The following is a 27,506-nucleotide window of genomic DNA, read 5'->3' on the forward strand; positions in this document are numbered from 1 at the left end:
CCATGAGGAGGTGTCTCTCTTTAAGATGGTTAACCCAAAACCGCACAAGGTATGAGGAGAACAGGCCTCTGGGTGAACTCACACACTCACACCCAAGGAAGAGGCACACATGCTCAAGTCCAGAATTGACAGTGGTGCTGCCCAGACCCACCATCCTGCTGTCATTCAGCTTCCCCAGAGCAGCCAGGACAGCTTGCACCATCTCCCAGACTGTCTTGGGAAGGGGAGCTCTGCCCTGGGGAGGAATCTGACAGGCTGGGAGACAAAACAAGAGTCCCATTGCAGGTGAACACAGCAGCAGCCACAGCCCCGCAGACGAGGCACAGGGATGGGACAGGTGGGGAGCCACGCTGCCACCTGTGTGTGCCCGTGGTTCTGTCCTGCTCCTGCCCACCTGGAGCCCAGGCAGACAGGTGGTATTGGGCAGGGCCCAGGTCCAGACACAGCCCCCAGCCCTTTGGCCAGATGTGACTGGGAGAGGCTGATGCCAGGGCAGCACCAGGCCTTCTGGAAGTCCCAGGGCCAGCGTGCAGAAAGTTCCACTGAAGCCCATGCTGATAAAGTCATATACAGGACAGGAGGGTTTATGCAGACCGCCATTGATGGCGACGGGTGGCTTGACCACTACGAGGCTGGACTCTTCTGTCTGTTCAGGGAGTCGATGTAATGAAAAATGGCCCCCAGAGCCCAGCTGGTCTCAACATTGTCGATTTTCCGAGTGAGCTTGAAAAGACAGGGGGAGAGGGACCATCACACAGACAGGAAAGGCTCGTGCATCAGGAGGCTGCCGCTCCTTGGAAGCCAGGCATGGGCTGGGGGCATGACTCCAGCAGGTGGAGAAGCAGTTCCAGGCCCCTCCCCTCCCTCCACAAAGGGGCTGGGGTATGCCCTGAGGGCACCCTTACCTTCAGCACTTTGCTCCTGGGAAAGCCGAACTCCTGGAGCAGCAGGGTGACGTAGGTGAGGTCCATGCATGCGAAGGGGCTGCTCGGCGGCTGTGTCTCCAGGGTCCGACACACTGGGGATGAGACGCACCCCATTAGCCTCCAGCTGACTCCCTCCCCAGGTCAGACCCCAATTCCGCCCACTCCAGATTCACAGACAAGGCTGCAGCTGAGTGCAGAAGGTGCCCAATGCACACACAGGCAGGTGGGCTCCACGGCAACCTGCCCACCTGGTGCTGGGCCACATTTCTAAGACCCTGGACATCTCTCCCAGATGCCAACCTGAATAAAACCTAAGCTTTCTGGGGGAAGAAAACACCAAAGCCAGCTCAGAACAATCCACTCCTGCTCTTGAGGAAGGGCAAATCCACCAAGAGCCATCCTGGGATTCTGCTTGAAACCTTTTTCTGCTAGAGTTGCGGATACCCAGTGTCCATGGTCACAAATGGGACAATGACACAAAAGCTTTAAAAAAGCCACTTCTGGGGGAGGGGAAGGGTAGTACTTTTTCTGGAAAGATGTACAAAGTTGAGCTCTTTGGACCTGCACACGGGGAAGGATAAGCAGGAGCAGGAGACGTTCACCAAGGCTCGGCCGCCAGGCTGGGCATGAAGGAGACAGCGGAGGGGCGAGGTGTGGCACAGGGTCTTCTGGGCTAATCATCTGCAACCCCAGGGAGAGCCCTCCACCCCCACATCCCTGGCTCCACTCTGTAGGGCCTTGGCTTCTTTAGGGTCACGTGACAATCATGAACTTACTGGGACATCCCAGAGGAAATCACTTTTAGGATTACCCTAGTAGCAGCAAAATGGCATCAGAGCAAGTGGAATAAAGGAACCTGGTTCCTCATGACACCATGAGGGTGGGACAAGGATGGTGGCCTTTCCTCAGCTGGGGCTGCCGAGGCCCTTGCCTGTGGCCACTATCAGGAGTGGCTACACCCAGGAGAGCCGGGGTCAGTGCCTGCAACATAAGTGTCATGGGGTGACTGTCCCTGCTGAGACGCCCCCTGCAGCGTCACTCACCGTACTTGGCTGCGATCTCAAAGTCCCCCACCATCAGGCTGCCTCCCTTCTCTGCATCTGTGGGAGACACAACACCCAGTCTGCAAGAGCACCGTGAGGCCGGCAGTGCCGCGGAGCTGTGAAGCTGTAACGGGGAACGCTGGCCCCAGAGCCTCAAGTTGCTGACTGGCTTCTGAGGCAGGCGCTCTAGCTGCAGGCGGCCACCCATGTGCGCTGAAGGTGGCTTCTGGTTGACGCGGCATGTGGTGGGCATGGCAGCTGAGAGGGTCACCCCACATCCCAACCCTGTAGAGTCCCTCGAAAAAGCTTACCAGGAATTCAGGACCCCAAATTGAGTAAAATCTCAAATTTAAGTTAAGAAAAATAAAATGGGAATATTTCCTGAAGCCATAGCACTGAGCTCAGCAACAGTATTCTGGTAATAGTTTCCCAAAAGTGAAAAAAAAAAAAAGGACTTAAAAAATAAAGTGAGGGGTGGTTTATTGGTGGCCTTCCACTTTGACCACCCACCTTCCACCCAGGCCTGGTAGCTCTGCCAGGACAGAGACCCGCCAGAGGCCCTGGGACCCAGAGAGCCAGCACCATGACATCGGCTTATTTAAAATGTTTTTATCTTTATCATAGGCCATGCATTCTGATGTTCTCACCACAACAGTGACTCTGCAACCCCTCCAGAGTCCCCACACAGCCTGATGACCACCAGCCTTGGCCAACTCCAAATACCCTTTTCTGGCCTGATCTGGCTTCCTGGGCTGGGCAGGGGGAGTAAGAGAGATTCACATTCAGTGAGGTAATCCCTCCCACGGGGACAGGGCAGCCACCCGCAGGTCCCAGGAGGCCTCCTGTAGCCAGGGCTGCAGGGTGGGGCAGAGTGGCTGAGTCTGATACACTGTGGGTCAGTGCAGGGCTGGACCTGCCCTCCAGCAGGAACTGGAATCAACAGCAAGTCACCAGCCACGAGGTTTCACTGAAGGTCTCAAAAAACTGACCCATCTATAAAAAGGAGACTTACTCCTTGTTATTCAGGATGAGATGGCCTCCTGCGGGGATGTGACAACAGGGTTGCTCGCCTGCCACCAGCCCTCTGCCTCAAGCAGCACAGACTCTCCGCCCCTGCCCTCCACTGCCCTGACCTTCCTGGTCAGCCCATCTAGGCCCCCTTACCTATGAGCCCCACACTGGCTGCAAGGTCATAATAGTAGGAGAAAGCATAGAAGTCTACACGCTTCACTTCCTCCGTCCTGTGCACTCTGTTTTGCAGGACCTCTGACACTCTGGTGGCACACAGCTCATGCAGGGTTGCCGCTGGGGACAAGCACAGGGCCAGCAGTCAGTGGGATCTGATCACTGAGGCCTCACAGCTGCTCAGGGCCCCTCCTAGGGGACTTGAGACCCTGACCTGAATTGTCAGGAAAAGGCAGGTCTAGAAGCCCCTAAGACCCCACCCCAAGTTGGGGCTGCTCCCCCGACAGGTGAAGAGCAGCCCTCAGGAGCCAAGGCACTGTTGGTCCCTGCCAAGGCAGCTGCAGACCCGGACTCTGAGAAGGAGGCTGCTGACACCTGACACCAGCCGGCCTCTGGCCTGTCGGGACCATCTGCCCTGTGTTTCCCCTCTGCCAGCCCTGTGTCCTACCTCCTTGGGGGGGCCTGCACCCTCCCTATGTCACGGATAAGGAAGTGGAGGCCCACCTCACTTGCAAGCTCCCATGGCTGTGGGTAGAGCTGAAACAGAGGACCCCAGAGGCCAATGGACTGCGTGGTCATCTGAGGGCACCTGTATGCCCCACACCTCGACCCGGCTTCCCCAATTCTGCTCTACCAGGCCCCGTCCTTCCGAGTGATCCGGAGTTCCTGTGGTCCACAGACCCGCACCCCAGCCCTTCGACCTCATTTCCTCCTGCTGTCCCTCGCCAAGCCACACCACCTCCAAGCCACACCACCTCCTCCTCATTCATTAAACACAGCAGCTGCCAGAGCGCCCAAGGGTATGCTACTGCGCAGCCTGGGGTGCTGCTGCTTCAGATCTGCGCAGCTCCTCTTAACCTCCTCCTGGCTCAGATCCCATGTCACCCCACGAGGCTGTCCTTGGCTGTCCTAGTCACAGCTGCAATCACCCTCTTGGACCCCCGCCCCTGTGTTACTCCTCCTGGAAGGCCTTTCCAATGAACTTCACTGTCTGGCTCCTCCTGTGGGACGTGGTTGACTGGTCCTGCTGTGCCTGGTGTGGCCCCCAGCACATGCACCAGTGGGTGACCAAGTTGCAGGGACCTGCACGTTGGCTGAAGGCATGCACCCCTCGTGCCCAGAGCCCAGTCTGAGAGTGGCGTTTGAACATTTCTCTCAGAAGAAACTGCAAGGGCACAGAGCACCAGAGCCTGTCCAGGGCCAGTGGGCAAGAGTGGGCTCCATGGCTTCGAACAGGACGGGTGGGAGCAGATCCTCCCTCTACATAGAGTGCTTGGGCCCCCAGCCCCACCACTGCATCTCAGCCCTGAGCTGGCCCAGTCCTTCTTCCCTACAGTCCTGTTAGGAAATCGGCCCTCGGGAGGAAGCTTCTGGTGACAGACAGGGGAGCACTGAGCAGAGGCTGAGGGAGGGAGCCGGCTCTCTGCAGCCGAACCACCTCCACTTCATGGCAGGTGCAGGCTCTTCTGGGAGAGGTCGGGAGCCTCCCATGAAGCGTCCCATGGGATGTGGGAAAGGCATCGGGGAGGGGAGGCCGCCACTCTTCACCCTCGGAAGCCAAAAAGCAGCAAACCCTCCCATACCTGCTTTCTGACCCGAAATCCTGTACGTGACTTCTGCATGTTCCCACTCTCCTTTGAAACTGGGAGACAAGCAAGGGCTGACCAACTCCTTTCCATCCTTAGCTGAAACAAGAGATTTAAAAAGGAAAGAGAAAGGAAGGTATATCACTGCTGTGGACCAGGGCCGAGCCAGGAGTTGTGGAGGCCCTGGGCCAAGGGCTGTTCAGTCAGTGTGACGACAGTCCTCTTAGGAGGGGAGCCATCATCACCCAGTTTTATAGGTGACTGAGGCAGGTTGGTGGCAGGGCCAGGACAAGTGCTACCAGGTGCCACCATGCCTTGAATGGAATCTGCTACTCTAATACACACAAAATCAGCAAAGGAAGCATACTGGTCTCAGGGCTGGCCCCAGCATCACCCTCTGGGACAGCAGGTTGCTGTCCCCACCAAGAGGTGCTGGTCCCATTCCTGGACTCTGGCCTGGACCTGCTTTCCTTGATGAAATGGGCAGGAAATGGTAGCCTCAGGACAGCCTTCTTTTGAAGCTGCCCAACAGCAGCCCAGGCTGCTCTGCTGGGATGAGGCCATGTGGAAGAGTGTCCAGGTCTAGACAGCTGTGCAGCCACAGGCACATGCGCAGAACCCCGGGACCCCAGCAGGGGGTCTAGGCAGCCACCCAGCCATAGGCACGTGCACAGACCCTCAGGTCTGCAACGGAGGTGCTGCCCAGATGAGCCTTTGCAGTTAGCCGTGAGGTTCCAGCTGTGAGTGCTGTTTGCTGTTCTTTCACTCTGCTTGGGGCAGTCTGTTATGAAATAACAAAACAGAGAGACTCATTCTGGCTCCTCACAGCCTCCAAATGTCCAAAACAGGCATTTTGTACAGCCTGACAAGGAGACCACGAGACCCTCCTGCTGCTCTGCTGGGTGGAAGAGGCCTCCGGGGCTGAGCTGCGACTCCCTGGAAACCACGAGGGGCAAAGAGGTACCTGCCTTTTCTCACTGGCTAAATATTAGGTATTTTTTTGGTCCTAGAATGCAGGCTGCAGGTGTTTCTAAGACATGGACATGGTTTTTGTTTGCAACAACAAAAAAATACCATTATGAAGATAAACACCAGGATTTGAAAGAAAAAGCTGAGGCCGGGCGCGGTGGCTCACGTCTGTAATTCCAGCACTTTGGGAGGCCGAGGTGGGTGGATCACAAGGTCAAGAGATCGAAACCATCCTGGTCAACATGGTGAAACCCCGTCTCTACTAAAAATACAAAAAATTAGCTGGGCATGGTGGCTCGTGCCTGTAATCCCAGCTACTCAGGAGGCTGAGGCAGGAGAATTGCCTGAACCCACGAGGCGGAGGTTGCGGTGAGCTGAGATCGTGCCATTGCACTCCAGCCTGGGAGAATGAAAGTTTCAGTTGAACATCCTGCCCTGTCAGATACCGGGCCTTGGAAGAGGTGGGCAGGGGTGCTGGGCCAGCGGGGTGGTGGGCACTCAGAGAAGGACATTTGGCTGGAGCACATGTGGGCGCTGATGAGCGCCTCATGCACACATCAGATACCAAGGCCTTGGGAAGGCCGCTCTGGCCCGGTCAGCTCCATCAGGGAAGATAGGCACCACCAGCCTCAGGGCTGAGTCTCTGCCCCTGAAGCAGGCCACAGCAATCCCTGAGCTTTCCTGAGTCCATGCCCACCGTGACACCCATGGTAAGGAGCAGAGGCCCTGGCCCTGGCCCTGACGCAGGCTGCATCCCCAGGCCAACTCCAAACTCCACTTCTCAGGAAAAGCCAAGCCCACATTTCATGATTCTTTGCAGAGCAAGCGAGGAGGGACATTCTTGCAAGCCTGGAATCATGAGTGAGAGAGAAAACTTTTCCCTGATGGCAAGAGTCCAGCACCCCCAGGGCCCTCCTGTGCTGTATAGAGAACAAGGTCCTCTCTTCACATCCCTAGAGCTGGCTCCCAACGTAGGGGATGAGTGTGCAGTTCCCCAGGTTCCTAGAACCCTCAGCTCAGTGCTTCAGAAGGAATTTCACCAGCGTCTTTTAAAAAACAGCTTGGGGCTGGGTGTGCTAGCTCACACCTGTAATCCCAGCACTTTGGAAGGCTGAGGTAGGCAATCACCTGAGGGCAGGAGTTAGAGACCACCCTGGCCAACATGGTGAAACCCCATCTCTACTAAAAATACAAAAATTAGCTGGGCCAGGTATACCACCACCCTGGATTCCTGCCCCACCAGGGTGCCACCAACAAGGTCAGCAGCACACCCCCACCCTCGCATGTCCTGGCCTGACCAGGTGCCTAGCATGCAGTGGGGCAGCAGTGGGGCGGGAGGGTGGAGGGACCTCTACTCCAGGGCCAAGCTGCTGCCCTCCCGAGGGGCTCCTCGTTCCCACTGAGAATGGAGGGCAGAGGCCACGAGAGGGGGCCCCAGGCAACGTGTCCACTTACCAGGCTGCCCCTCCACGCCGCCCAGGATCGCCAGGCGTGCCGACATCAGCCCAAGCCCGAGGTAGCTGTGGGGATGACACCTCAGTGAGGGCGGGCGCCACAGTAGGCACAGGGCACAACACACTCACCCCTGGGACCCAGCGCTAGTGGGGAGGAGGGAGCTTGCAGCAAGGCAGTCAGTGAGCTTCTCTGCTCCTTCCAAAAGCCTCCTTCTGAAGAGTTTAGGGAATTTAGCTGATTAATTCAACACATGGCAGGAGCTCATCCAGGAGCTGCAGACACGACCCCTAGTCTGGGACGCTCCTGCTTTATAAAAGAATTGACTGAGGGTGCCATGTGGCAATAGGGTGCACTCCTGCGCAGCCCATGGCTCCTCCTACTTCTCAAATTTCCTCCAAAGCAGAACAGCATAAGCATGAAAGGAGAAATGTGATTAGACTGTAGACAATTAAAGGATGAAGGAGGAGGACAGAGGAGGAGGGAGGAGGACAGGGAGAGAGAGGTCTGGGTGGATTCCCAGCATGGGGATTCCAATCTGCCATCCGTGACCTCAAGAAGGCTGTGCAAGGCTCCAGGAGCTGCATGCCCACCTGACAGCACTTCCCCACCCGCGTTCCCAAAAGCAGACCTGTAGGAATAGAGCTTGTAGGTCCTGTTAAACATCCGCAGTGCCGTCAGGTAGCCGGGTGGGGAGGCCTGCAGGGTGCCCTGGGGAAGAATGAGGGTAACTATGCTTCCTGCTGGTTCTAGAACATTCTCCCTGACTCACTGAATTCCTTTGAAAGAATAGGGATGCTCAGGTGCAGCCAATGAGATGAGCTGTTCACTAGGTGACTGGCTGCAAAACAGGAGCAGGTAATGAGGAGCCAACATCTGGGCCTCTGGAGAACGGTGCTTCCTTCCTACAGGCAACCTCTCCCATGCTGACAAACATAGCCCAGCCAGGACGGCGATCACAGCGGAGCCTACAAGGCCACTCTTCCACGGAAACTACCCACAACAGAAGGATGAGTGGGTGAGGAGGGAACTGTTTTTAAAGCAGCAGATGCCTCAATGGGAAGTGTTTTCATCTTCTTTAGGATATTTATCTTGAAAAGGCTGGAAGCTCCCTCCCAACCTACGAACTGGACGAAATCATTCTGCTCTTGTTCCATTCGGAACCCTGAAGGGAAGGGAGGCAGCCCTTCACATTCTCTGGCCCAAATATTTCCAGTTATTCTCTAACTTAATCAACCCTCAAAAGACCAACTTTCTATGGCTTTTTTCCTGGCGGAATTAAAACTCCCAGCCAGAAGCATCATCTGTGGATAAGTCCCACTCTCAGATGAGGAAATGACCTCAGAGGTCCAGAAGCCTGGCCAACTCCACCCCAACCCCACCCCACAGCACCTCGGCAGGCCCCACCCTACACCCCCATGGAGGGGTGGCCTCAGGGTGGGAAGGCGGTCATGGTTGTCAGGGGCTCGTTACCTCCACCCGAGGCAGAAAGGCGATCTGAGTGGATCCTCCGCCCAAATCCAGCATGCCCACGCTGCTCCCTCCTGGAGTTTTCAAGCTCCCTGGAGCGTAGTAAGCAAAAACAGCACAGGGGCATTAGTAAGACGGTGAGAACCGCAGAAAAGCCAGGGTGAAAGCCAGGCTCGTAGGAGAAAGAAAAACAAGACAGAGAAGTTGCTCAGGTATTGACGAATCTCCGCTTAAAGGTGTATATCTAAGGGATAAGAGCAATGGCTCCACCAGCTATGGTTTAATTTGGATCCTGCTGGGACAGCACGAACCTTCAGGGGAGATACTGAAACTGCCGTATCAGCTGGGAGGGAGGCCGCTGGCTCAGCTCGCTGATCGGCCTGGCTCCACTCCACAGAGCATCTCAGGCGGAGGTCCCCAACCCACCTGCTAACATTTCTATCCCCCAAAGCGGCAAATGGGCAAATCCTGACAGGAAACTTCTTTCCTTTTCGTACATACATCAGAAACACTGCTCTTTCCCATAATTCCAGCAAACGGACAAAAATCCGCATGCGCTAAGAAAAATGACTCATTGCTTGTTTCTAAAAACTGATGTTTCTATTCCTGCTCCACCTACAGCAGAGGAATCCAATTAGAAGGTGATTAGCATCCACATCACATTTAATATTGGAAGACATGACTGGTTTGATTTATTACTTCTCTTAGAAATGAGAGGATGGAGCTCCTGTTGGATGTTCTGCAGGGGACAGGGCAGGGGCTGTGCTGGGAGAAAAATGCCCCAGGCCTGCAGAGAAGCACCCCCTCCTAGCATCTACACCTGCCAGCCAGGTGGGCAGCCCCACCCATCCCCAATTCCCTACAGTCAGCCAGCAACACTGCAAAACCCTAAGGGGTTATCTTAGAGAGCAGAAATGAGGCTCCTGTTCTCTAAAGGCCTGGCCCAGCCCTCTGCAGGAGTCAATGAACGGCTGGCCCCTGCGACGCAGCGCACACGCCGCGGGAGTTGACGAACAGCTGGCCCCCGCGATGCAGTGCACACGCCGCGGGAGTCGATGAACGGCTAGCCCCTGCGATGAAGCGCGTGCGCCCCAGGCATCTGTGAACGGCTACCCTCTGTGATGCAGCACGAACACACCTGTCAGGAAGTTGATGGTGATCCACGCAGAAACGCCTGCAAGAGAGTGTCACAGGCAGCATTTTAATCACTTGAGATACTGACAGCATAACACACATGACCGTTAAATGACTATTTTCAGATTTGGGGAGCACAAAGGGACCACTTCTGCACTATACCCAGCCTTCGGATCACTGGGCAGAAGGGAACATTTCTCATAAATGAAGCCAGCAGCGTCCAGGCGGACTGTCCTGGGAGATAGCACACTGAATCCTAAAGCACTCCACCAGATGCCACATCTCTCCTTGGTTATTACTGGCCTCCTTTTTTGGAAGAAGCAGAAAAAGAACCCAATGCTCCCCTTCCCTGTCCCATATACACTCACTCTCAAGGTCATACTGAAGACCTATCGGGAGCTAGTGAGAAACCTTAAATGTCTCTTAGAATTAACAATGCAACAACATTCTAAATGTGGCGGCAACTGGAGATTCTCTCCAAATGTTCTTAAAACTAAAACTGTTTTGTTTTCAGAAACTTCATTTATGCCAGGTTTGGAGTTGGTCAAGATAAGAATCTGTCTCTGACACAGACCCCAAAAAGACCCTTTTGTGACATGTCAACTGTGAATCAGAATGGAGCTGTAACATCCATGATTCCACACTCGAGCAGCTGACCAGGGAAGAGGCTCCCACACAGGGTGGGGTGGGGGGCAGTTAGAAGCAGCAGCACCTCTCCCACCCACCTCCCTGCACAGCCCACTGCAGAGGCGCTTCCCGCCCCTTTACCTTCGTCTGTGCCGTTCATGATGGAAACACAGTCATCCCCTACCAGGAAAGGCGATGCCTTAAACACTTCTTTCACCTAAATGTAAAGAGAGACGTTTCTTTATCCTTTACAACAAATGAACGTTTATTCAGCTAGCTAGCTAGTCAGTCAGGTAAAGCAGTAGGGGTGGAGAAGAATAAAAAAAAATCTGTAACTGGTTGTTATCAATTAGTTGTAAATCCCACTGCACTCAGACCAGTTTTCTTCCTCCTTTAGAATTTGTAGTCAGTGGTTTCACATCATGCTTTCAGCAGGCAGTAACGGAACCCCAGGGGCACCTGACAAGTTCCATGCGTGTGTTCAGGCCTCTCTAATCCTCTGCAAGTTAATCTACCGCCAGGGTGTGCTGAGGCCCATGCTGCCCTGGAGAACCTGTCCTAAGCCTGCTGGGGCTTAGAAGGGCTCTGGGGACTGCACAGACAGGGAAGCTGGGGCACATTGAGCCTGCTGGGCTCCAAAACACTGCCCAGCTTTGGGACGTGAGATTAAGGAGCGGGAAGCCCTCCACAGCAGATGGCAACCTTCACCAGGGCCGGCTGATCTCTGAGGGTATTTCCTTGCCCATCTTTCAGCAAGATCTACCCATAGACACTTCAGCACCTCTGCACACCCCACCTGCATGCATGACCCACAATGCAATGCTGTGAGGGACCCTGACAGGCGTGCCCTGTGCCCTCCTCCCACAGGTAAATGGATGGAGGCAGCATGGAGGGTGAGGAGGACCCACTGCTGAGTGCTGGGCACTGGCCCTGACGGAAGAGGAGCTGGAAGAGGCCACAGGGCCCCTTCAACAGTCATGTCTGAGCGTCGGACCAGGAGCAAGATGAGCAGCTGCCATGGGAAACAAGCGGGCTTCAGCTGCAGCACTGAGGCTCAGCACACATGAGCTTTTGACTGGGATCAAGTTCCTGGAAGGCACCATGCACTTTTATTTATTTTATTTTTTGAGACAGGGTCTCGCTCTGCCACCCAGGCTAGAGGGCAGTGGCGTGATCACGGCTTAGTGCAGCTTTGACCTCCTGAGCTCAATCGATCCTCCCACCTCAGCTTCCTAAGTAGCTGGGATGACAGGCATACACAACACCCAGCTAATTTTTCTGTTTTTGGTACAGATGGGGTCTTGCTATGTTGGCCAGGCTGGTTTTGAACTCCTGGACTCAAATGATTCATGCACCTTGGCTTCCCAAAGTACTGGGAATACAGGCATGAGCCATGGCCCCTGGCCCACAGTACACTTCTAAAATAAAGTTGCTTTCTTTATTATAAAACACAGATTCACTCTAGAAAAAAACAAATAACCTTAAATGTCACAAGGAACAAAGTATCATCTGCCTGCCAACCCTTCACCTAAAGGCGATGCTGCAGACTCTTCTTCAGAAGCATCTGTGTCCTGCCTGACTGCGTGGCACTGGTGAGAGAACAGGTGTTTGTAGTCATCAGTAGCCCCCGGGGGCTGGCTAATGGCACTGGAAGTGACCAGGCTCACCTTCTGCAGTAACTTCTGGGCCTTTTCTCCAGGTAACAGGCGTAAGCCAGCTGTGGCCTTGAGGACCAGAGGGGTGGCCTTCCAGAAGTCAAACGGAATGTCCCGTTTAGCAACATCCAGTAGTTCCTGGATTCCCTGAGCGCTCTGTGAACATGGTAAGAGCAAAGCAGGGTCTGTCAAATGCAGCATTCAGGATCTGTCAAATGCAGCATACAGGCTCTGTCAAATGCAGCATTCAGGATCTGTCAAATGTAGCATATGGGGTCTGTCAAATGCAGCATACAGGATCTGTCAAATGCAGCATACAGGCTCTGTCAAATGCAGCATTCAGGATCTGTCAAATGCAGCATTCAGGATCTGTCAAATGTAGCATATGGGGTCTGTCAAATGCAGCCTATGGGGCTGGTCAAATACAGCATTCAGGGTCTGTCAAATGTAGTATATGAAGTCTGTGAAATGCAACATATGGGGTCTGTCAAATGCAGCACACGGGGTCTGTCAACTGCAGCCTACAGGGTCTGTCAACTGCAGTTTACAGGCTCTGTCAAACGCAGCCTACCGGGTCTGTCAAATGCAACATACAGGCTCTGTCAAATGCAGCCTACAGGGTCTGTCAAATGCAGCATACAGGGTCACACATGCTGCTTCCACCCTTTTGGTTCTTTTTGTTTGTCTGTTTCCAGAGACAGTGTCTCACTGTGTTTCCCAGGCTGGAGTGAAGTGGCTTGATCACACCTAATTTTCACCCTTGAATTCCTGGGCTCAAGTGATCCCCCTGCCTCGGCCTTCCAAGTAGTTGGGACAATAGGCGTTAGTCACCACACCCAACTAATTTTGAAAAACTTTTTTTTTTTTTTTTTGAGACAGTCTCTCGCTCCATTGCCAGGCGCCAGGCTGGAGTGCAGTGATGCGATCTCGGCTCACTGCAACCTCTGCCACCCGGATTCAAGCAATTCTCCTGCCTCAGCCTCCCAAGTAGCTGGGACTATAGGCGTGTGCCACCAAGCCCAGCTAATTTTTGTATTTTTAGAGACAAGGTTTAACCATGTTGGCCAGGATGGTCTTGATCTCTTGACCTCGTGATCCACCTGCCTTGGCCTCCCAAAGTGCTATGATTACAGGTGTCAGCCACCATTCATAGCCCTTGCTTTTATAAATGTTTCCTTCTTCTAATTTTCAAAATCTGCAGGGAACAGTGACACAAGTGGTACTGGCAGGTGTGGGGAAACACGGGGACGAGCTGAAACATGGTAGGGGGAGGAGAGGTGAGGAGAATAAGCCTGCTCTTCTACTGCAGCCTGGTGACCCAAGTCCACACCCAGACCTGTGTCAACCCTCACGGGTGATCTCAGATGAGCCTCAGCTCCACTGGACATCGCAAAGGTGTAGCACTAGACAGTCCTGGGGTCCCTCCCACCACTAAATCCCATGACACCTACATCGAGGAGCCACTTCACCTGCCAGAGTGCTGGAGAGCCCAAGGCTGGATGAGGCCCTATGTCGGTGTGTGCATGAGAGTGAAGGCCTAGGAAGGCAGCTGGGTGTTGTAGACAGGTGTGATTCTGTGGGGACACATGGGCTGCATCTGTCCAAGGGAAAAACACCTCCTACCCAGAAATCCCACTCCAGTAGTTCATCTTGAGAGGCCAAGGATCACTTGAGCCCAGGTCAAGACCACCCTGGGCAACAGAGCAAGACCCCCATCTCTACAAAACATTTAAACATTAGCCGGCCATTGTGGTGTGCACCTGTGGTCCTAGTTACTTGGGAGACTGAGATGGCAGGATCATTTGAATCCAGGAGGCAGAGGTTGCAGTGGGCTGCGATCGTGCCACTGCACTCCAGCCTGGGTGACAGAGAGACACCTCATCTCAGGAAAAAAAAAAAGAGAAGCCGGGCGCAGTGGCTCACGCTTATAATCCCAGCACTTTGGGAGGCTGAGGCGGGTGGATCACGAGTTCAAGAGATTGAGACCATCTTGGTCAACAAGGTGAAACCCCATCTCTACTAAAAATGCCAAAATTAGCTGGGCATGGTGGCGCGCGCCTGTAGTCCCCACTACTCGGGAGGCTGAGGCAGAAGAATTGCTTGAACCCAAGAGGCGGAGGTTGCGGTGAGCCGAGATCGTGCCATTGCACTCCAGCCTGGGTAACAAGAGCGAAACACCGTCTCAAAAAAAAGAGAGAGAATTCATCTGAGAGATGCCCCTTGCATGTGTAAGTAATGAAGTATGTGTCAGGTGCAGCCTTTTTCTACTGTTAAGAGAGAAAGATTGGTCATTATCTAATGTCCTTCAGTAGGGGACTGGTTCCATGAGGTAAGTGTGTGGCATCCATGCAATAACATTCAGCAAAAAAAAACTGAGGATCTGCACGTGCTGACATAAATGCTCTCCAGTTACACTGCTCAGCAGCTAAGCCAAGGGCCTCGGTGTGGACACCACCGTGGGTGTGAAGTAAAAATGGGGAGAAGAATATGGATGCCTCTGTTTACATACACATCAATCAGCCTCGAAGGTTGCTAAGAGAGCCAGGATGTGGGCCTCTGAGGCAGTCTGGAGTGAGAGGGACGTTTGAGCTGTCGCCCTGGAGAGCATCGACATTTGTCCCACTTGAATGTGTGTCACCGACTCAACCAAGTAAGGCCTTAAAAATCCTAGGAGCTTATTCTAAATTTATCTAATTTAATATGCTTTAACCATAAGGTCACTCTAGAATTGCTAATTTTTCTTTTTTAACTAAGCTACAGGAAAGCACAGCTTGAACTACATTGTCTGAGATCATGCCACATTTGTGGACAACAGCAGTGTACTAGCTCATGACTGAAGCAATGCTTGAACCAAAAGGAAGTAACAAGTCTCTCCACAGCCAGTTTTGCCAGTGCCTAGTCAGAAGTAGCAATGCTACAAATGTACATAAATCATTATTTGACAATTTTAATTAAATTTCTGTTTATTTGGTTTTGTGGATTTTGCATAATGCATTTTTGGGGGGAGGGGTTGGAGTCTCACTCTGTAACCCAGGCTGGAGTGCAATGGTGCAATCTTGGCTCACTGCAACCTCTACCTCCCGTGTTCAAGCGATTCTCCTGCCTCAGTCTCCCGAGTAGCTGGAATTTCAGGTTCATGCTAAGTTTTGCATTTTTAGTAGAGACGGGGTTTCACCATATTGGCCAGGTTGATCTTGAACTACTGATCTCAAGTGGTCCGCCCACCTCGGCCTCCCAAAGTGCTGGGATTATAAGGCGTGAGCCACTGCGTCTGGCATGTAATGTTTTTAACCATTTTTTTTGTTTTCTTTTTTTTTGATATAAGGTCTCACTTTGTCACCTGTGGCACAATCATGGCTCACTGTGGCCTTGACCTCCCAGGCTCAAGTGATCCTCCCACCTCAGTCTCCCAAGTAGCTGGGATGACAGGTGTGTACCACCATCCCTAGCTAATTTTTACATTTTGTAGAAATGGGGTTCTCATTCTGTTGCCCAGGCTGGCCTTGAACTTCTGGGCTCAAGAGAGCCTCTTGCCTCAGCCTCCCAAAGTGCTGGGATTGCAAGTGTGAGCCACCATGCCCGGATAACATTAATTTTTTTGTTTGAGTCAATGTTTGCTATCTTCAATCAGAAATGGCAACAAAAAATTAAAAATATATTATGCAAAATTCACAAGACTAAATTAATACAAAAATTTGAATAAGTAAATTGTCAAATAATGATTTTTGTAAGTTTGTAGGATTTGTGCTTCTGACCTGTACCTAGACTTTGGGACCCTCAGGGGAGAACTAAGCACTGGCATGGTGGAGACAGAGGAGGGGGGCCGGGTGGGGGTGTGTTCTCCTTTGGGCTCTTGTGCTGCACACCTTCTCTCATCTGACCATCCCAGATGATGTGAAGTGCCCAGGGAGCACCGTCAAGCCCCCTTTCCTTGTGAACACAGCCTACCACATTCAAAGAGAAAGAACCGGCTTGAACACATTCCACAGGTGAACAGGGAGACACTGGAGATGAGCCTTACCTTTTCAACATCATCAGCATAGGCAGAAAGACCTGGCTTCAGTGCTTTGAAGGTTTCGTGGGTTAAGGTGGGAGTTTCTAAGGGGAAAACATGTTGAAAAAAGGTACGACTATGAATACACACATGGATATAAGAACACATACAATCACAACTAGCCACACTTTTTAAAGACAGATGCAGAAAATATAGACCAATCCCCAAGTGGCAGGGGCCCTTCAGCTATTCCTTGTCTAAATTCTGACTCTTTGTTCATCTGAACAAGATGAATATAATACCTAATGTGTTGGCCAGAATTTTACTTTTTAATTAATTATTTTTTAAAAATTATATTTATTAGGTTAATTTTTTTTTTTTTTTTTTTTTTTTTTTTTTTTTTAAAAGAGATGGGCTCTTGCTATGTTGCCTGGGCTGGTCTTGAACTACTGGGCTCAAGCAATCCTCCCATCTCAGTCTCCTGAGTAACTGGGACTACAGGTGCAAGTCATTGTGCCCTGCATTCTACTTTTAAAAATCCAACTTTACGGAAGGTAATTACATAGGAAACGACTGCATCGGTGTTAAATTTTAACATAGCTAATTCTTGCCAATTCAATAAACAGAGGAATAAGATAAATGACTCCAAACTGCAAATAGGAGTATCATTTCCTTGACTCAAAAACGGATGTATTAGAGGGTTCTCAAGATTCGGGTTTTTTCTTCATTTTAAAACATGTAGTGTTTCAAATCATTAGGAGTGGTCTGAATGTGTGGGTTCAACAAAGAGGCATAGCAAATTCAGACGCAAAGACTGGACCAGAAAAGAACAGGGACAAAACTTTTTGCAAAGACTTTTCTCTTTTAAAGAGAAAACCCTGGGACATGGCTCCAAAGCATTGCAGGCTGATGTCTGTTGCACATTTAGCTTTGAAGTCACTTTTAGAGATCAGTAGGTGTGGCATCTAAATATTTCACTACTGTAATAAGTTAAAAAATAAAGTAGATGGAGTCAAAGGTAAATAAAACATACCACCCAGCTTTGGAGAGAGCAGCTAGAAATGTCTAGTGCCAGCAGAACCGTGCGACGACAGGATGGTGTCTACCCAACAGGTTCCAGGTCAGCCAAGAACAGCCTGGGACACCCAGGGGACCTGCCTGGCCAGGGCTGCAAACTCTCACTGGCTATGGCTAGAGATACATGGAGGGTGAACCTCAGGGTCACAGGCACGAGAGGGGCATCAGGGAACTAAGGAAGAGGGCAGGGGAACTGGGTGGTGGTGGGGCCTTTGGGAGAAGCTGCCTGCCCTGGCCTGAGGCCCACCCTAGAAGCACAGCCAAGAGGGCCCAGGCTCCATCTCACTTCTCCAGTTGAGGCCCCTCTCGGTTGTTGCCCCTGGCCATCTTGGCCCACCTGGTAGCTCCCGGTCAAGCCCAGGGGCCTTTGCTATTTATCTGACTTTCCTGATTTCCTGGCTCCCATGGGCCTGAACTCCCCACAAAGCCCCAAACACAACCACTGAACTAAATCATGGTCCCAGCCACCTGACCTGCTGGTGAGTGTGGGGAGTGGACAGGCTACCAAACACCCTCAAGGTCTCAGCTGCCCGTCAGCATGGTCACTACTCACAAGTTTAAGAGTGATCTGGGACTCCTGGGAAATTCAGATGCTTGGACCCCAGCCCACACCGGCATCAGCATCTCTGGGAAATTGCATTTGGACAAGCTCCCAGCTGAGTCCGTGTCTGGAGGCCCAGCCCACACCGTAGTGTAGGGCAGGAGATCCCGAGAGCCCTGCCATGAGAGGTCGAGAAGGCAGACCCCACACCTGCTTCCTGTGATTACCTCTGGGGGGCTGGGTGAACTGGAAGATGTGTACTCGGGTGCCAGTGCTTCCTGCATCAAACATGATCCCGTAGAAGACCTCATGCCCATGTGCAGCTGTCCCTGGAGGGCCATGGGCTTGCTGACTCCACCGGGTCCCCGGGGCCACCCCAGTAATGCTGAAGGCCTGGGTGGCGGGGACCCGGTGCCACTTGATATAGGCGACGTAGATGAACAGGCCCACGCAGAGCCCCAGCGGGTACACGACCTTCGCCACCCGCAGGCTCCCGTGGTTGGATATTTTTCTCATCCTGGTCTGCCAAGGACCGTGCCACAGCTGCTGGTGGGAAGTGGGGAGAGGGAGGAAAAACATGTTAGGGTAACAGGTTCCAAGGTGAGTCAGACGTTCCCAGGTCCAGGGACAAAATGTTCAACGTGAAACCGCTCTGTGTTACCCCCTAGGAATCAGAAGCTTGATGTGATCCTCATAATGATTCCAGAAGGTATGGTTCCTATCTCACATAATGGCAGGAAAGCCAGCTCAAGGTCTCACAGAAGAGAAACTGAGGTTTATAACGGCAGGACGGCCCGCTCAAGGTCACACACCTTACAGGTGCTGACCTGGTGCACAGACCACAGCTGCCAGCTCCTCTAAGAGAGGGTCCCATCAGTGGCTTGGGACACATGGTGATTTATGTTAAAAAAGCCACATGGAAACGTTGTTCCCAAACTGTTCATGGGAACAGAAGCACGAATCTGGTTCAGTCTTTCAGTTCTCACTTATACTTCTGTTTAGGCAATTTACTTTTTGAAAAGTTTAAGCTCTGTCCCTTGGGCAACTACCAAGAGCCCCAGACAAACCTGATAAATGTAGCTCGTTTTTCTGGAAGTTTCACAATGGATACCTTTCTTCATTCACATAGCCCATTCCTGCCAAGGAGGAAATAATGTCTGTGTACTTCCAAAGCCTATAAAAATTCAACTAGAGTAGCAAAATTAATTCACTGGGTGCCATTATTTTTGGTTCGATACACCCAAAATGAAAGCATCTGTTCAAGTTTCATTGGCAGCTCCAGTGCAAAGTGGCACGTGGGAAACTGAGGCTGCAAAGGATCAGAAGCACAGGCTGACTTCAGGGCCCCCACCCCTGAGGAACGTCCATCAGCCTGCCCTCCCTCACTCTTTCAGTTGTCCTGGTGAGTGGCCACTCCTAGGGCAGCAGGGGTCAGGAAGGCAGGCGCAGGGCTGGAAGTGGCCATGGCTCTGCCTGCAGCCTCGTGTAATGGTGGGCAAGATACTCCTTGAGGGGGCAACTCCCATTTGTAATGTGGGGCTACTCACGGGAGAGCCCCTCGTGACTTTGCTTGGGGATTCAATGTGCTCAGGACAGGCTGCAGAGAAAGCACATGCCACATGCAGGCTTTACAGAAGGGCAGCAGGAGGCGACATCTCTGTAGAATCAAGGATAACATGGCTGCACTGCGGATGAGGAGCAGTGGCAGTCAGAGGCAAGCCCAAGGCAACCTGCACTACCTGAGGCTGTTTGGGCACAGCAGAATGGAAGGTCAGGGCCCGCAGGGTACAGCACGGGAAGGAAGCAGGCGTTTCCTGGCCCCTTCTTACTGAGGTGCCACCTGTGGCCACAGCTGGATGTCCTCGGGCCTAGAGAGGTCAGACAAGCACTGCCACAGTGCCCCGTGCCTAGGGGAGAGGCCTCACCAGTGGCCTGGCCACCTACGCTGGGGCGAGATAGGAAAAACCACCCATACCTAAGCGTCTGCCACAAGCAGGGCTGCAAAAAGGTTCTCCTGGCAGGTGCCAAGGTGCAGCCCTCCCAAGCCCTATTCTGGGCCTAGGTCCCACCACACTGGGGAGCTTCCCATAGCTCTCAGGATCGTGTTGCAGCCTCTGCCTGGAATCGAACCTGCGGCCTCTGCTGCTTCACTGCACTCCTCTTTTGTCCTTGCCCACAGTGCTCTGAGAACAGTGCCTTCTTCTGCCCCTAGAACTCAGTTCCTCCCTGCCTCAGGCCCCTTGCACAGACCGATATACATTCCCAGAATGCTTGTCCACTGGCCGGGCACCGTGTCTTCATTCTGAAACCTCTACTGAAATGTCACTGCCACCCCCTTCCTGGATGCCCCCAACCTGCACGTGCCCCATCATGCACTCTCTGAGCTCTCCACACCCACCGCCAGAATCTGTGATGATGCATGTTCATGGACCTGGTTCCTGTAGGTCTGTGTCTCCCCTCTAGGCCATGAGCCCCGGGGCAGGGACTCAGCTTATCTTGTGCTGCTGCTGCCCTGCATGGCAGCCAAGCCCTTCTCTTCTCTAGAATGGAAGAGGCTGTTCCTCCACCCACCCCTGCACTTTTCTTTTTTTTGAGATGGAGTCTCACTCTGTCACCTAGGCTGGAGTGCAGTGGTGCGATCTCGGCTCCCTGCAACCTCTGCCGCCTGGGTTCAAGTGATTCTCCTATCTCTGCCTCGAGTAGCTGGGATCACAGTCGCTTGCCACTGTGCCCAGCTAATTTTTGTATTTTTAGTAGAGACAGGTTTCACTATCTTGGTCAAGCAGGTCTTGAACTCCTGACCTTGTGATCCACCCACCTCGGCCTCTCAAAGTGCAAGGATTACAGGTGTAAGCCACCCAGCCCACTTCCACACCTTCTATAGCGTCCCCAGACACACAACACAGTCCTGTAGAAAATCCATTAACGAAGAGAGGACACGCAAGATGGCAAAAGAGGAAGCACAAAGGCCTTCATTCCCCAACAGAAACATTAAAAACCACTAGAGACTGGCTGTAATACTGCACAGGAGCTCTGCAAAACAAGCAATGATCTATAGCAACCAAGAGAATGCTCAGAGCAGAAGCAGCCAGTCAGGATGTCAGGAACTCTGGGGTGTTTCATTCACCCCTGCCTGATGCCTCCGCAGCATGGTGCTGCTTGATGAAAGCAGCAGTCTGGTTCCCAATTCCTTCCATAGAACTGGAGGGGGCAGAGCAGACCTTTTTGCAATATCATGATCTATCTTGGGCTGCCTGAGGAACAGATCTCTGTTTCACCTGACTCTGAGCTCAGAGCTCAGACAGGAAGTCAGGGAAAATGGCTGCGGGCACTGCCAGGCAAAGCCGCAGGTTGACTATTGTCCCACGCATACCTGGGGCAAGAATGGCAGGTGGAGAAATACAGCAGAACATCTCAGGCCCAAGGAGAGACTTGGGGAGACTTTGGGAAAGTAAGACATATATATTTTTAAAGCTCTGTAAAAGTTTAATGGAGATATCAAGGCATATAAATCATGTTCCAGCAGCAAGTAAGTCCTGCTTTCTCTTACCCCAAAAAAGGGGCACACATTTTATGAAAATTTGACAATTCAGAGTTAAGGGTACTGAGATTAAGCTTCAGAGCACCAACTTAAACAAAACAACAATGAAAAAGTATTCAACTTGGAAAGAGGAACTAGAACCAAGGCATAAAGGGGAGATTAAATATGTGTTCCTTGCTCCCAAAGTCCTTTTAGGAACAGGAGTTCTGGCTACATGTGAGCAACACATCACACCACCAAACCCCAATTCCAGAATCTAAATTTACGACACAGAAAAACAAAGGTAACTCCAAATGCATTTCTTGGTATATTCCAAAAGGAAGCTTGAAAATATTCATAGGCAAAGTAAGATATTTTAAAATAGCCATGAATATGGGGAAATTGAAAAAAAAAAAACAAAAACACATACATAGGCCCAGGGAAGATGCATCCTCAGAAGAAACCTGAGGAGACTTCAGCCTTCATCCAGAGCTGATCCCCAGGCTGAGACAGATCCTGCTATTCAGTGGGGGCTGTTCCCAATACAGAGGTAGTCTGTAAAGACTGGGAGATGGAGCTGTTTTTCAAATGCCCAACATTCAGGAAAAAAAAACAACAACAACAAGAAAAAACAAGGCATACAAAGAAACAGGAAAACACAGCTCATGCAGAGGAAGAATATGAAGTGGCAGAACCCATCCCTGAAGAAACACAGGCACGGGATGTACTTGACCAAGACTTAAAAATGAGTACCTTAAACATGCTAAAAGAACTGAAGGAAAACAGATAAAGAGTTAAAAGAAATCAAGAAAACAACATATGACAACAAAATAAGAAATTATAAAAAGGAATCAAACAGAAATTGTGGAACTGAGAAACACAAAACTAAACTGAAAACTCTTACCAGAGGGATTTGAGTCCACAGAGGAATCAGCAAACTTGAACACAGGACATTTGAAAATATCAAGTCAGAGGAGCACAAAGAATGAGGAAAATGAGCAGAGCCTCAGGGACTTAGAGGCCTCCATCAAACGCACCACGTGCATTGCGGAAGTTTAAGAAGGAGAGGGAATGGGGTAGAGAAATTATGTGAAGAAAGAATAGCTATAAACTTCTCAAATTTGACTAAAGACGTGAATATTAACATCCAAGAAGCTCAGTAAACCTCACATAAGATAAACCCAAAGAGACCCAAACTAAGACACAATATAATCAAACTGTGTAAAGACAAAAGCAGAATCTTGACAGCAGCAAAAAATGACTCAGCTGGAGAAATAATCCTCAATAACATTGTTAGCCAATGTCTTAGCAGAAACATCAGAGACCAGAGGCAATGGGATGATACACCCAAACTGCTGTAAGGAAAAAAGTGTCAACAGAGAATTCTATATTCAGCTAAACTGTCCTTGAAAAATTAGGGAGAAATTAAGACATTTCCAGATTAATTAAAGATGTGGGTGTTCACTGCCACTAGATCTGCCTTACAAGACTGATAAAGGGAGTCTGCAAGTTAAAACAAAAGGGCGCTAGACAGCAGCTGAAGGCTGTAGGAAAATATAAACATCTCCAACAAAAGCAAATGGAGGGACAAATAAAAGAACTAGTATTACTGTACAATTGGTTTGCAACACTACTTAATATTTCCTTCAAGATTTAAAGGACATATGCATAAAAATAGTTATAGGTTTATGTTAACAGGTACATACCCAATATATCCAGATGTAATCTGTGACAATAACAAAGTGGGGGTAGATGGAATTGCAAAGGAGGGGTTAGAGTGTTTGACTGAAATTAAGTTGATATCAATTTAAAACAGATTGCTATAACTTTAGGATGTTGGGTATGTAATCCTTATGGCAGTAACCACAAAGAAAATATTTGTAGCATACACACACAAAAAAAATGAGAAGGAAATGAAAAAAATAGAACTTACAATCAATCAACTAAATACAAAACAAGGTAGTAATGAAGGACAAAACAGCTACAAAATATATACAAACAACAAAATAGCAAAAACAAGTCCTTCCCTATCAGTAATTACTTTAAATGTAAATGGATTAACTCCTCAATCAAGAGACACAGATTGACAGAACAGATTAAAAAACAGGACCTGGCTGGGTGCAGTGGTATGTGCCTGTAGCCCCAGCTACTCAGGAGGCTAAGGCAGAATCGCTTGAACCCAGGAGGTGGAGGTTGTAGTGAGCTAAGATTGTACCACTACACTCCAGCCTGGGCGACAGAGTGAGACTCCATCTGAAAACAAAAAACAAAAACAAAAAACCAAACAAACAAAAAAAAACAAAAACAAAAAACAGGACCTGACAACAGCTGACCCTCAAACAACATGGGTTCAAACTGCACAGATCTACTTACACCTAGATTTTCTTCCAGTCTTTCCTCTTTCATCTCCTCTCCCACTTACTCAACATGAAGACGGCGAAGATGAAGACCTTTATGATAATCCACTTCCACTTAATAAATAGAAAATACATCCTGTCTTCCTTATGATTTCTTATTTTAATAACATTTTTTGTTCACTAGGTTACCTTATAGTAATAATAAAGCATATGATTCATATAACATACAAACTATGTGTTAATCAACTGTTTATGTTATCAGTAAGGCTTCTTCAACAGTAGGCTACTAGTTTGGGAGGTGGAGGTGAGAGGATCTCTTGAGCCCAGGAGTTTGAGACCAGCCTGGGCAACACAGGGAGACCCTGTCACTACAGAAAAAGTCAACAAATTAGCTGGATGTGGTGATATGCGCCCGTAGTCCCAGGCTACTTTGGAGGCCAAGGTGGGAGGATCACTTGAGCCCTGGAGTTCGAGGCTGCAGTAACCCATGATTGCACCACTGTATTCTAGACTGAAGTTATACCTGGATTTTTGGCTGTGGCGAGGTGTGGGTGGGGTTGGTATCCCTAACCTATGTTGTTCAAGGATCAGCTGTATAGTTTATCTACAAGAAAGTCACTTTAGATCTAAGAACACACATGGGCTCAAAGTAAAAGATGGGAAAAGAGTCAATGCAGAGAATGACCAAAGGAGAGCAGGAGTTGCTATACCAATATCAGACAAAGTACAGGCCAACATCCCTTATAAATATCGGTGCAAAAATCCTCAACAAATACCAGCAAACGAAATTCAACAGAAAATAAAGATTATACACCATGACCAGGTGGGATTTATTCCTGGAATGCAAGGACATTTCAACAAAGAAAAATCAATCAATGTAATATATCACATTAACAGAATGAAGGAAAAAAATACCCAACATGATCACTTCAATTGATGCAGAAAAAGCATTTAATAACATCTATCGCCTTTTCATAACAAAACAATCAACAAACTACAAATAGAAGGAAACGACCTCAACATACTAATGGCTGTATGGGAAAAACCCACAGCAAATATCATACCCAATGGTAAAAGACTGAAAACTTTTCATGTAAGATCAGGAACAGGAAAGTATATCTGCTTTTATCACTTGTATTCAACATAATATTGAAAGTTCTAGCCATAACAATTAGGAAAGAAAAATAAATAAAGGGCATCCAAATTAGAAAGGGAGAAGTAAAATTCTTTCTGTTCACAGGATTACACATGTAGAAAACCCTAAAGATTACACACACACACACACACACACACACACAATTAAAAAAAAGAAATTAAAACAATTCAATTCAACTTACAAGAGCATAAAAAAGAATAAAAAAATTCTTAGGAATTGTGTTAGAGAAGGCGGTGAAAGTCTTGCACATCGAATACTACAAACATCCATAAATGAACTTGAAGATGACACAAATACAAAGACATCTTGTGTTCATGGACTGGAAGACTTAATAATATTAAGATGTCAACACTACCCAAAGTGACATACAGATTCAATGCAACCTGTCAAAATTCTGACAACGTTTTGGGCAGAAATAGAAAAGAAATTACAAAACTCACATGGAATTCCAAGGCACCCTAAACTTTCAAAATGATTTGAAAAGAACAAAGTTGAGATATTGTAGATATCCAAAAAACACTCACATACATAGACTCACCTTACATAGACAATTACGGAAGTACGCACCAACAAGTTCAGGAAGACAAAAACAGGAGTCCAACTAGAACACAGTATTTTTTTGTTTTTGACAAGGAATCTCACTCTGTCACCCAGGCTGGAGTGCAATGGTGTGATCTTGGCTCACTGCAACCTCTGCCTCCCTGGGTGAAATGATTCTCCTGCCTCAATCTCCTCCTGAGTAGCTGGGATTACAGGCACCCACCACCACACCCAGCTAATTTTTGTATTTTTAGTAGAGATGGGGTTTCACCATGTTGGTCAGGCTGGTCTCAAACTCTTGACCTCGTGATCTGACTGCCTTGGCCTCCCAAAGTGCTGGGATTAGAGGCATGAGCCACCACACCCGGCTAGAACAGTGTTGAGAAAGCACAGAACCAGGAACAGCCTTGCTCTTGCACAGGGGTGGGAAGAAGTCTTGTAATCACACACTATCCCCTCTCCCCAAGGAATAGGTCACCTCCATGTCCCTGTGGCCCAGATCTAACCACCAATTTCATTCCACTAGGTTAAGGTGATTGTCCATGGCTGAGACGCTTGCAGGAGGGACAATGGCGTTTCTGTGGGAACCACTAACACCACAGCGTGAATGTGTTGGGCAGGTTCTCCCTCACAGACTCAGTCATCCCAGTCTGTTCTTTAAGGAGAGAGGGAGTAGGATGAGGCTGTAAGGAAGGTAGCAGGTGGGGACTAAGGAGAGGCAGGGGTAGGAAGTAGGGTGCGCACAGGTAAACAGAGGTGTGGCTCTGGCCAGGGCCACCCTCTAGCAGGTGGAGGTAGGAGTCAGAGAGGAGAATCTAAGGGTGGAGCACTGTTGCTGGAGGTAGGAGCTGCCCCGTCCGCGGTTGGCTTTCTAGGAGGTGGGGATGGCAGGCCACCTCTCGGAAATACAGGCGCCATCTGATGTGGATTGATGGCTGCCTCATCTGTCGGCCAGTTTCTTCCAGGTTTTCAGTTCAAGTACACTAAAGGGCCATAAATGCAAATGCCTGCCACACACGCTGTATCCGAAAATAAAGCACATTAGAAACCTCCACTCCTTCTCCTGGTAGGTTTCAAGGGGTTTTTCTCCCCTTGGCAAAAACCGGTTCAAGAACCGCCAGCAAACACCACCTGCTGTTTCCTTCACACAGGAGGTGGTGGGAGGGGAGGCGCTTCCAGATCTCCTGACACAAAGGGCTGCCCACCTCCCTGGTCCTTCAACAGAAGCTTCAGGAGGCAGACACACACATTAGCCAGCCACTCTCTCCAGGGCAAGGGGAGCGGGACAAAAAGCAATTTCGAGATTTGTACCGTGGCCAGGTCCTTCAAGAATGACTACATTGTCACCACAATGGTAACAACGGGGAATCCGCCGCCCATGGCTCTTGCACAGCAGGCAGGAGAGAAGAGTCCTTGTAATCCACCTCTCCCAGGGAACTGTGCCCGGGGTTTCAAGATTCCCCGCCTGCGGGCTACAGCTGACTTCCCCGCATCCGGTGTGACGTGGAATGTGTGCCTTCGTGCAGGTAATGCTGGAATACAGATGACTGGAGGGACACCCAGAGCTGCCCAGGCACTTCCCGGTCGCTGGTTCCTTTGCACTTTGCACTTACAGCTGCACTTACAATAAAAACACCCTCCCTTCCACGGCCCCCTGGGCCCTCCCATCTCTCCTTCCTTTTCCATGCTCTCCTGGCTGCAGAATGTTTTCCACTAAAGGAGTCCAGTCTGGTGTCCAGCTCTCTCCACCTCAGGGCCTCTTCCTCCCTCAGTCCGGGGCATCCGCGGCTCACAGGTCAGCTCGGGCATAACTGTCCCGACCACCTATGAGCTCCTCCGGACACCACCCCAATGGCAGGGTGAATTGTCCTCACACCCTCAGTCCTGTCGGAGGGGCCTGATCTTACCTGTTTCCCAGAAACTGCTACGCGAGGCTTCCCCGCCAGGCTGATCCAGGAGCGGAGGAGCCTGCCCCAGACGCAGGCTGGGGGCGGGCCAGCAAACGCGGGCGGAATAAATGAACCCAGCAGGGCTGGGGCGCCCTGGGGATAGAGGTCCCAGCTATTTGACCCGCCCTGTGGCCCAAAACACTAGACGTGCTCCCCACCGGTCAGCGGAGCCCAGACGTCCAGGGAGCCCTAGTGGAGCCTGGACAGGAAGGCAGCAGGAGGTGGGACCCGGAGTGCGAGTGACCCCCAGGCCGTCCTCCGGCGCGCAGCGCGCCCGCGTGCGGAGGCCCGCCTGCAGTCGGTGACCGCCGGCCGCCCTCGCCAG

At 50.6% G+C, this 27,506-nt stretch overlaps 1 protein-coding gene across 12 annotated transcripts; it reads right to left on the reverse strand.

The window, feature by feature from the left end:
* Positions 1 to 535: 535 nt before the first annotated feature.
* Positions 536 to 27,231, reverse strand: ENTPD6 (ectonucleoside triphosphate diphosphohydrolase 6). 12 transcript variants are annotated; one of them, XM_074406155.1, is made up of 15 exons: positions 27,140 to 27,231; positions 18,727 to 19,316; positions 17,887 to 18,205; positions 16,069 to 16,145; positions 12,060 to 12,203; positions 10,534 to 10,609; positions 9,770 to 9,805; positions 8,635 to 8,723; positions 7,793 to 7,872; positions 7,165 to 7,229; positions 4,738 to 4,839; positions 3,134 to 3,274; positions 1,970 to 2,026; positions 906 to 1,018; positions 536 to 723 (listed from the first exon to the last, which is right to left on the reverse strand). In XM_074406155.1, the coding sequence occupies exons 2-15, from the start codon at positions 18,778 to 18,780 to the stop codon at positions 625 to 627; spliced, it is 1,452 nt and encodes a 483-aa protein (XP_074262256.1). In that variant the 5' UTR covers positions 18,781 to 19,316; positions 27,140 to 27,231; the 3' UTR covers positions 536 to 624. The 12 variants fall into 12 exon arrangements, with proteins under 12 accessions (XP_074262256.1, XP_010329071.1, XP_010329067.1 ...); XM_010330769.3 differs by having other exon boundaries at positions 17,887 to 18,202; positions 18,727 to 18,795; positions 27,140 to 27,229; XM_010330765.3 differs by having other exon boundaries at positions 18,727 to 18,795; positions 27,140 to 27,229.
* Between the last annotated feature and the right edge of the window lie 275 nt (positions 27,232 to 27,506).

Source organism: Saimiri boliviensis, chromosome 9 (genome assembly GCF_048565385.1).
Source record: "Saimiri boliviensis isolate mSaiBol1 chromosome 9, mSaiBol1.pri, whole genome shotgun sequence".
Taxonomy (NCBI): domain Eukaryota; kingdom Metazoa; phylum Chordata; class Mammalia; order Primates; family Cebidae; genus Saimiri; species Saimiri boliviensis.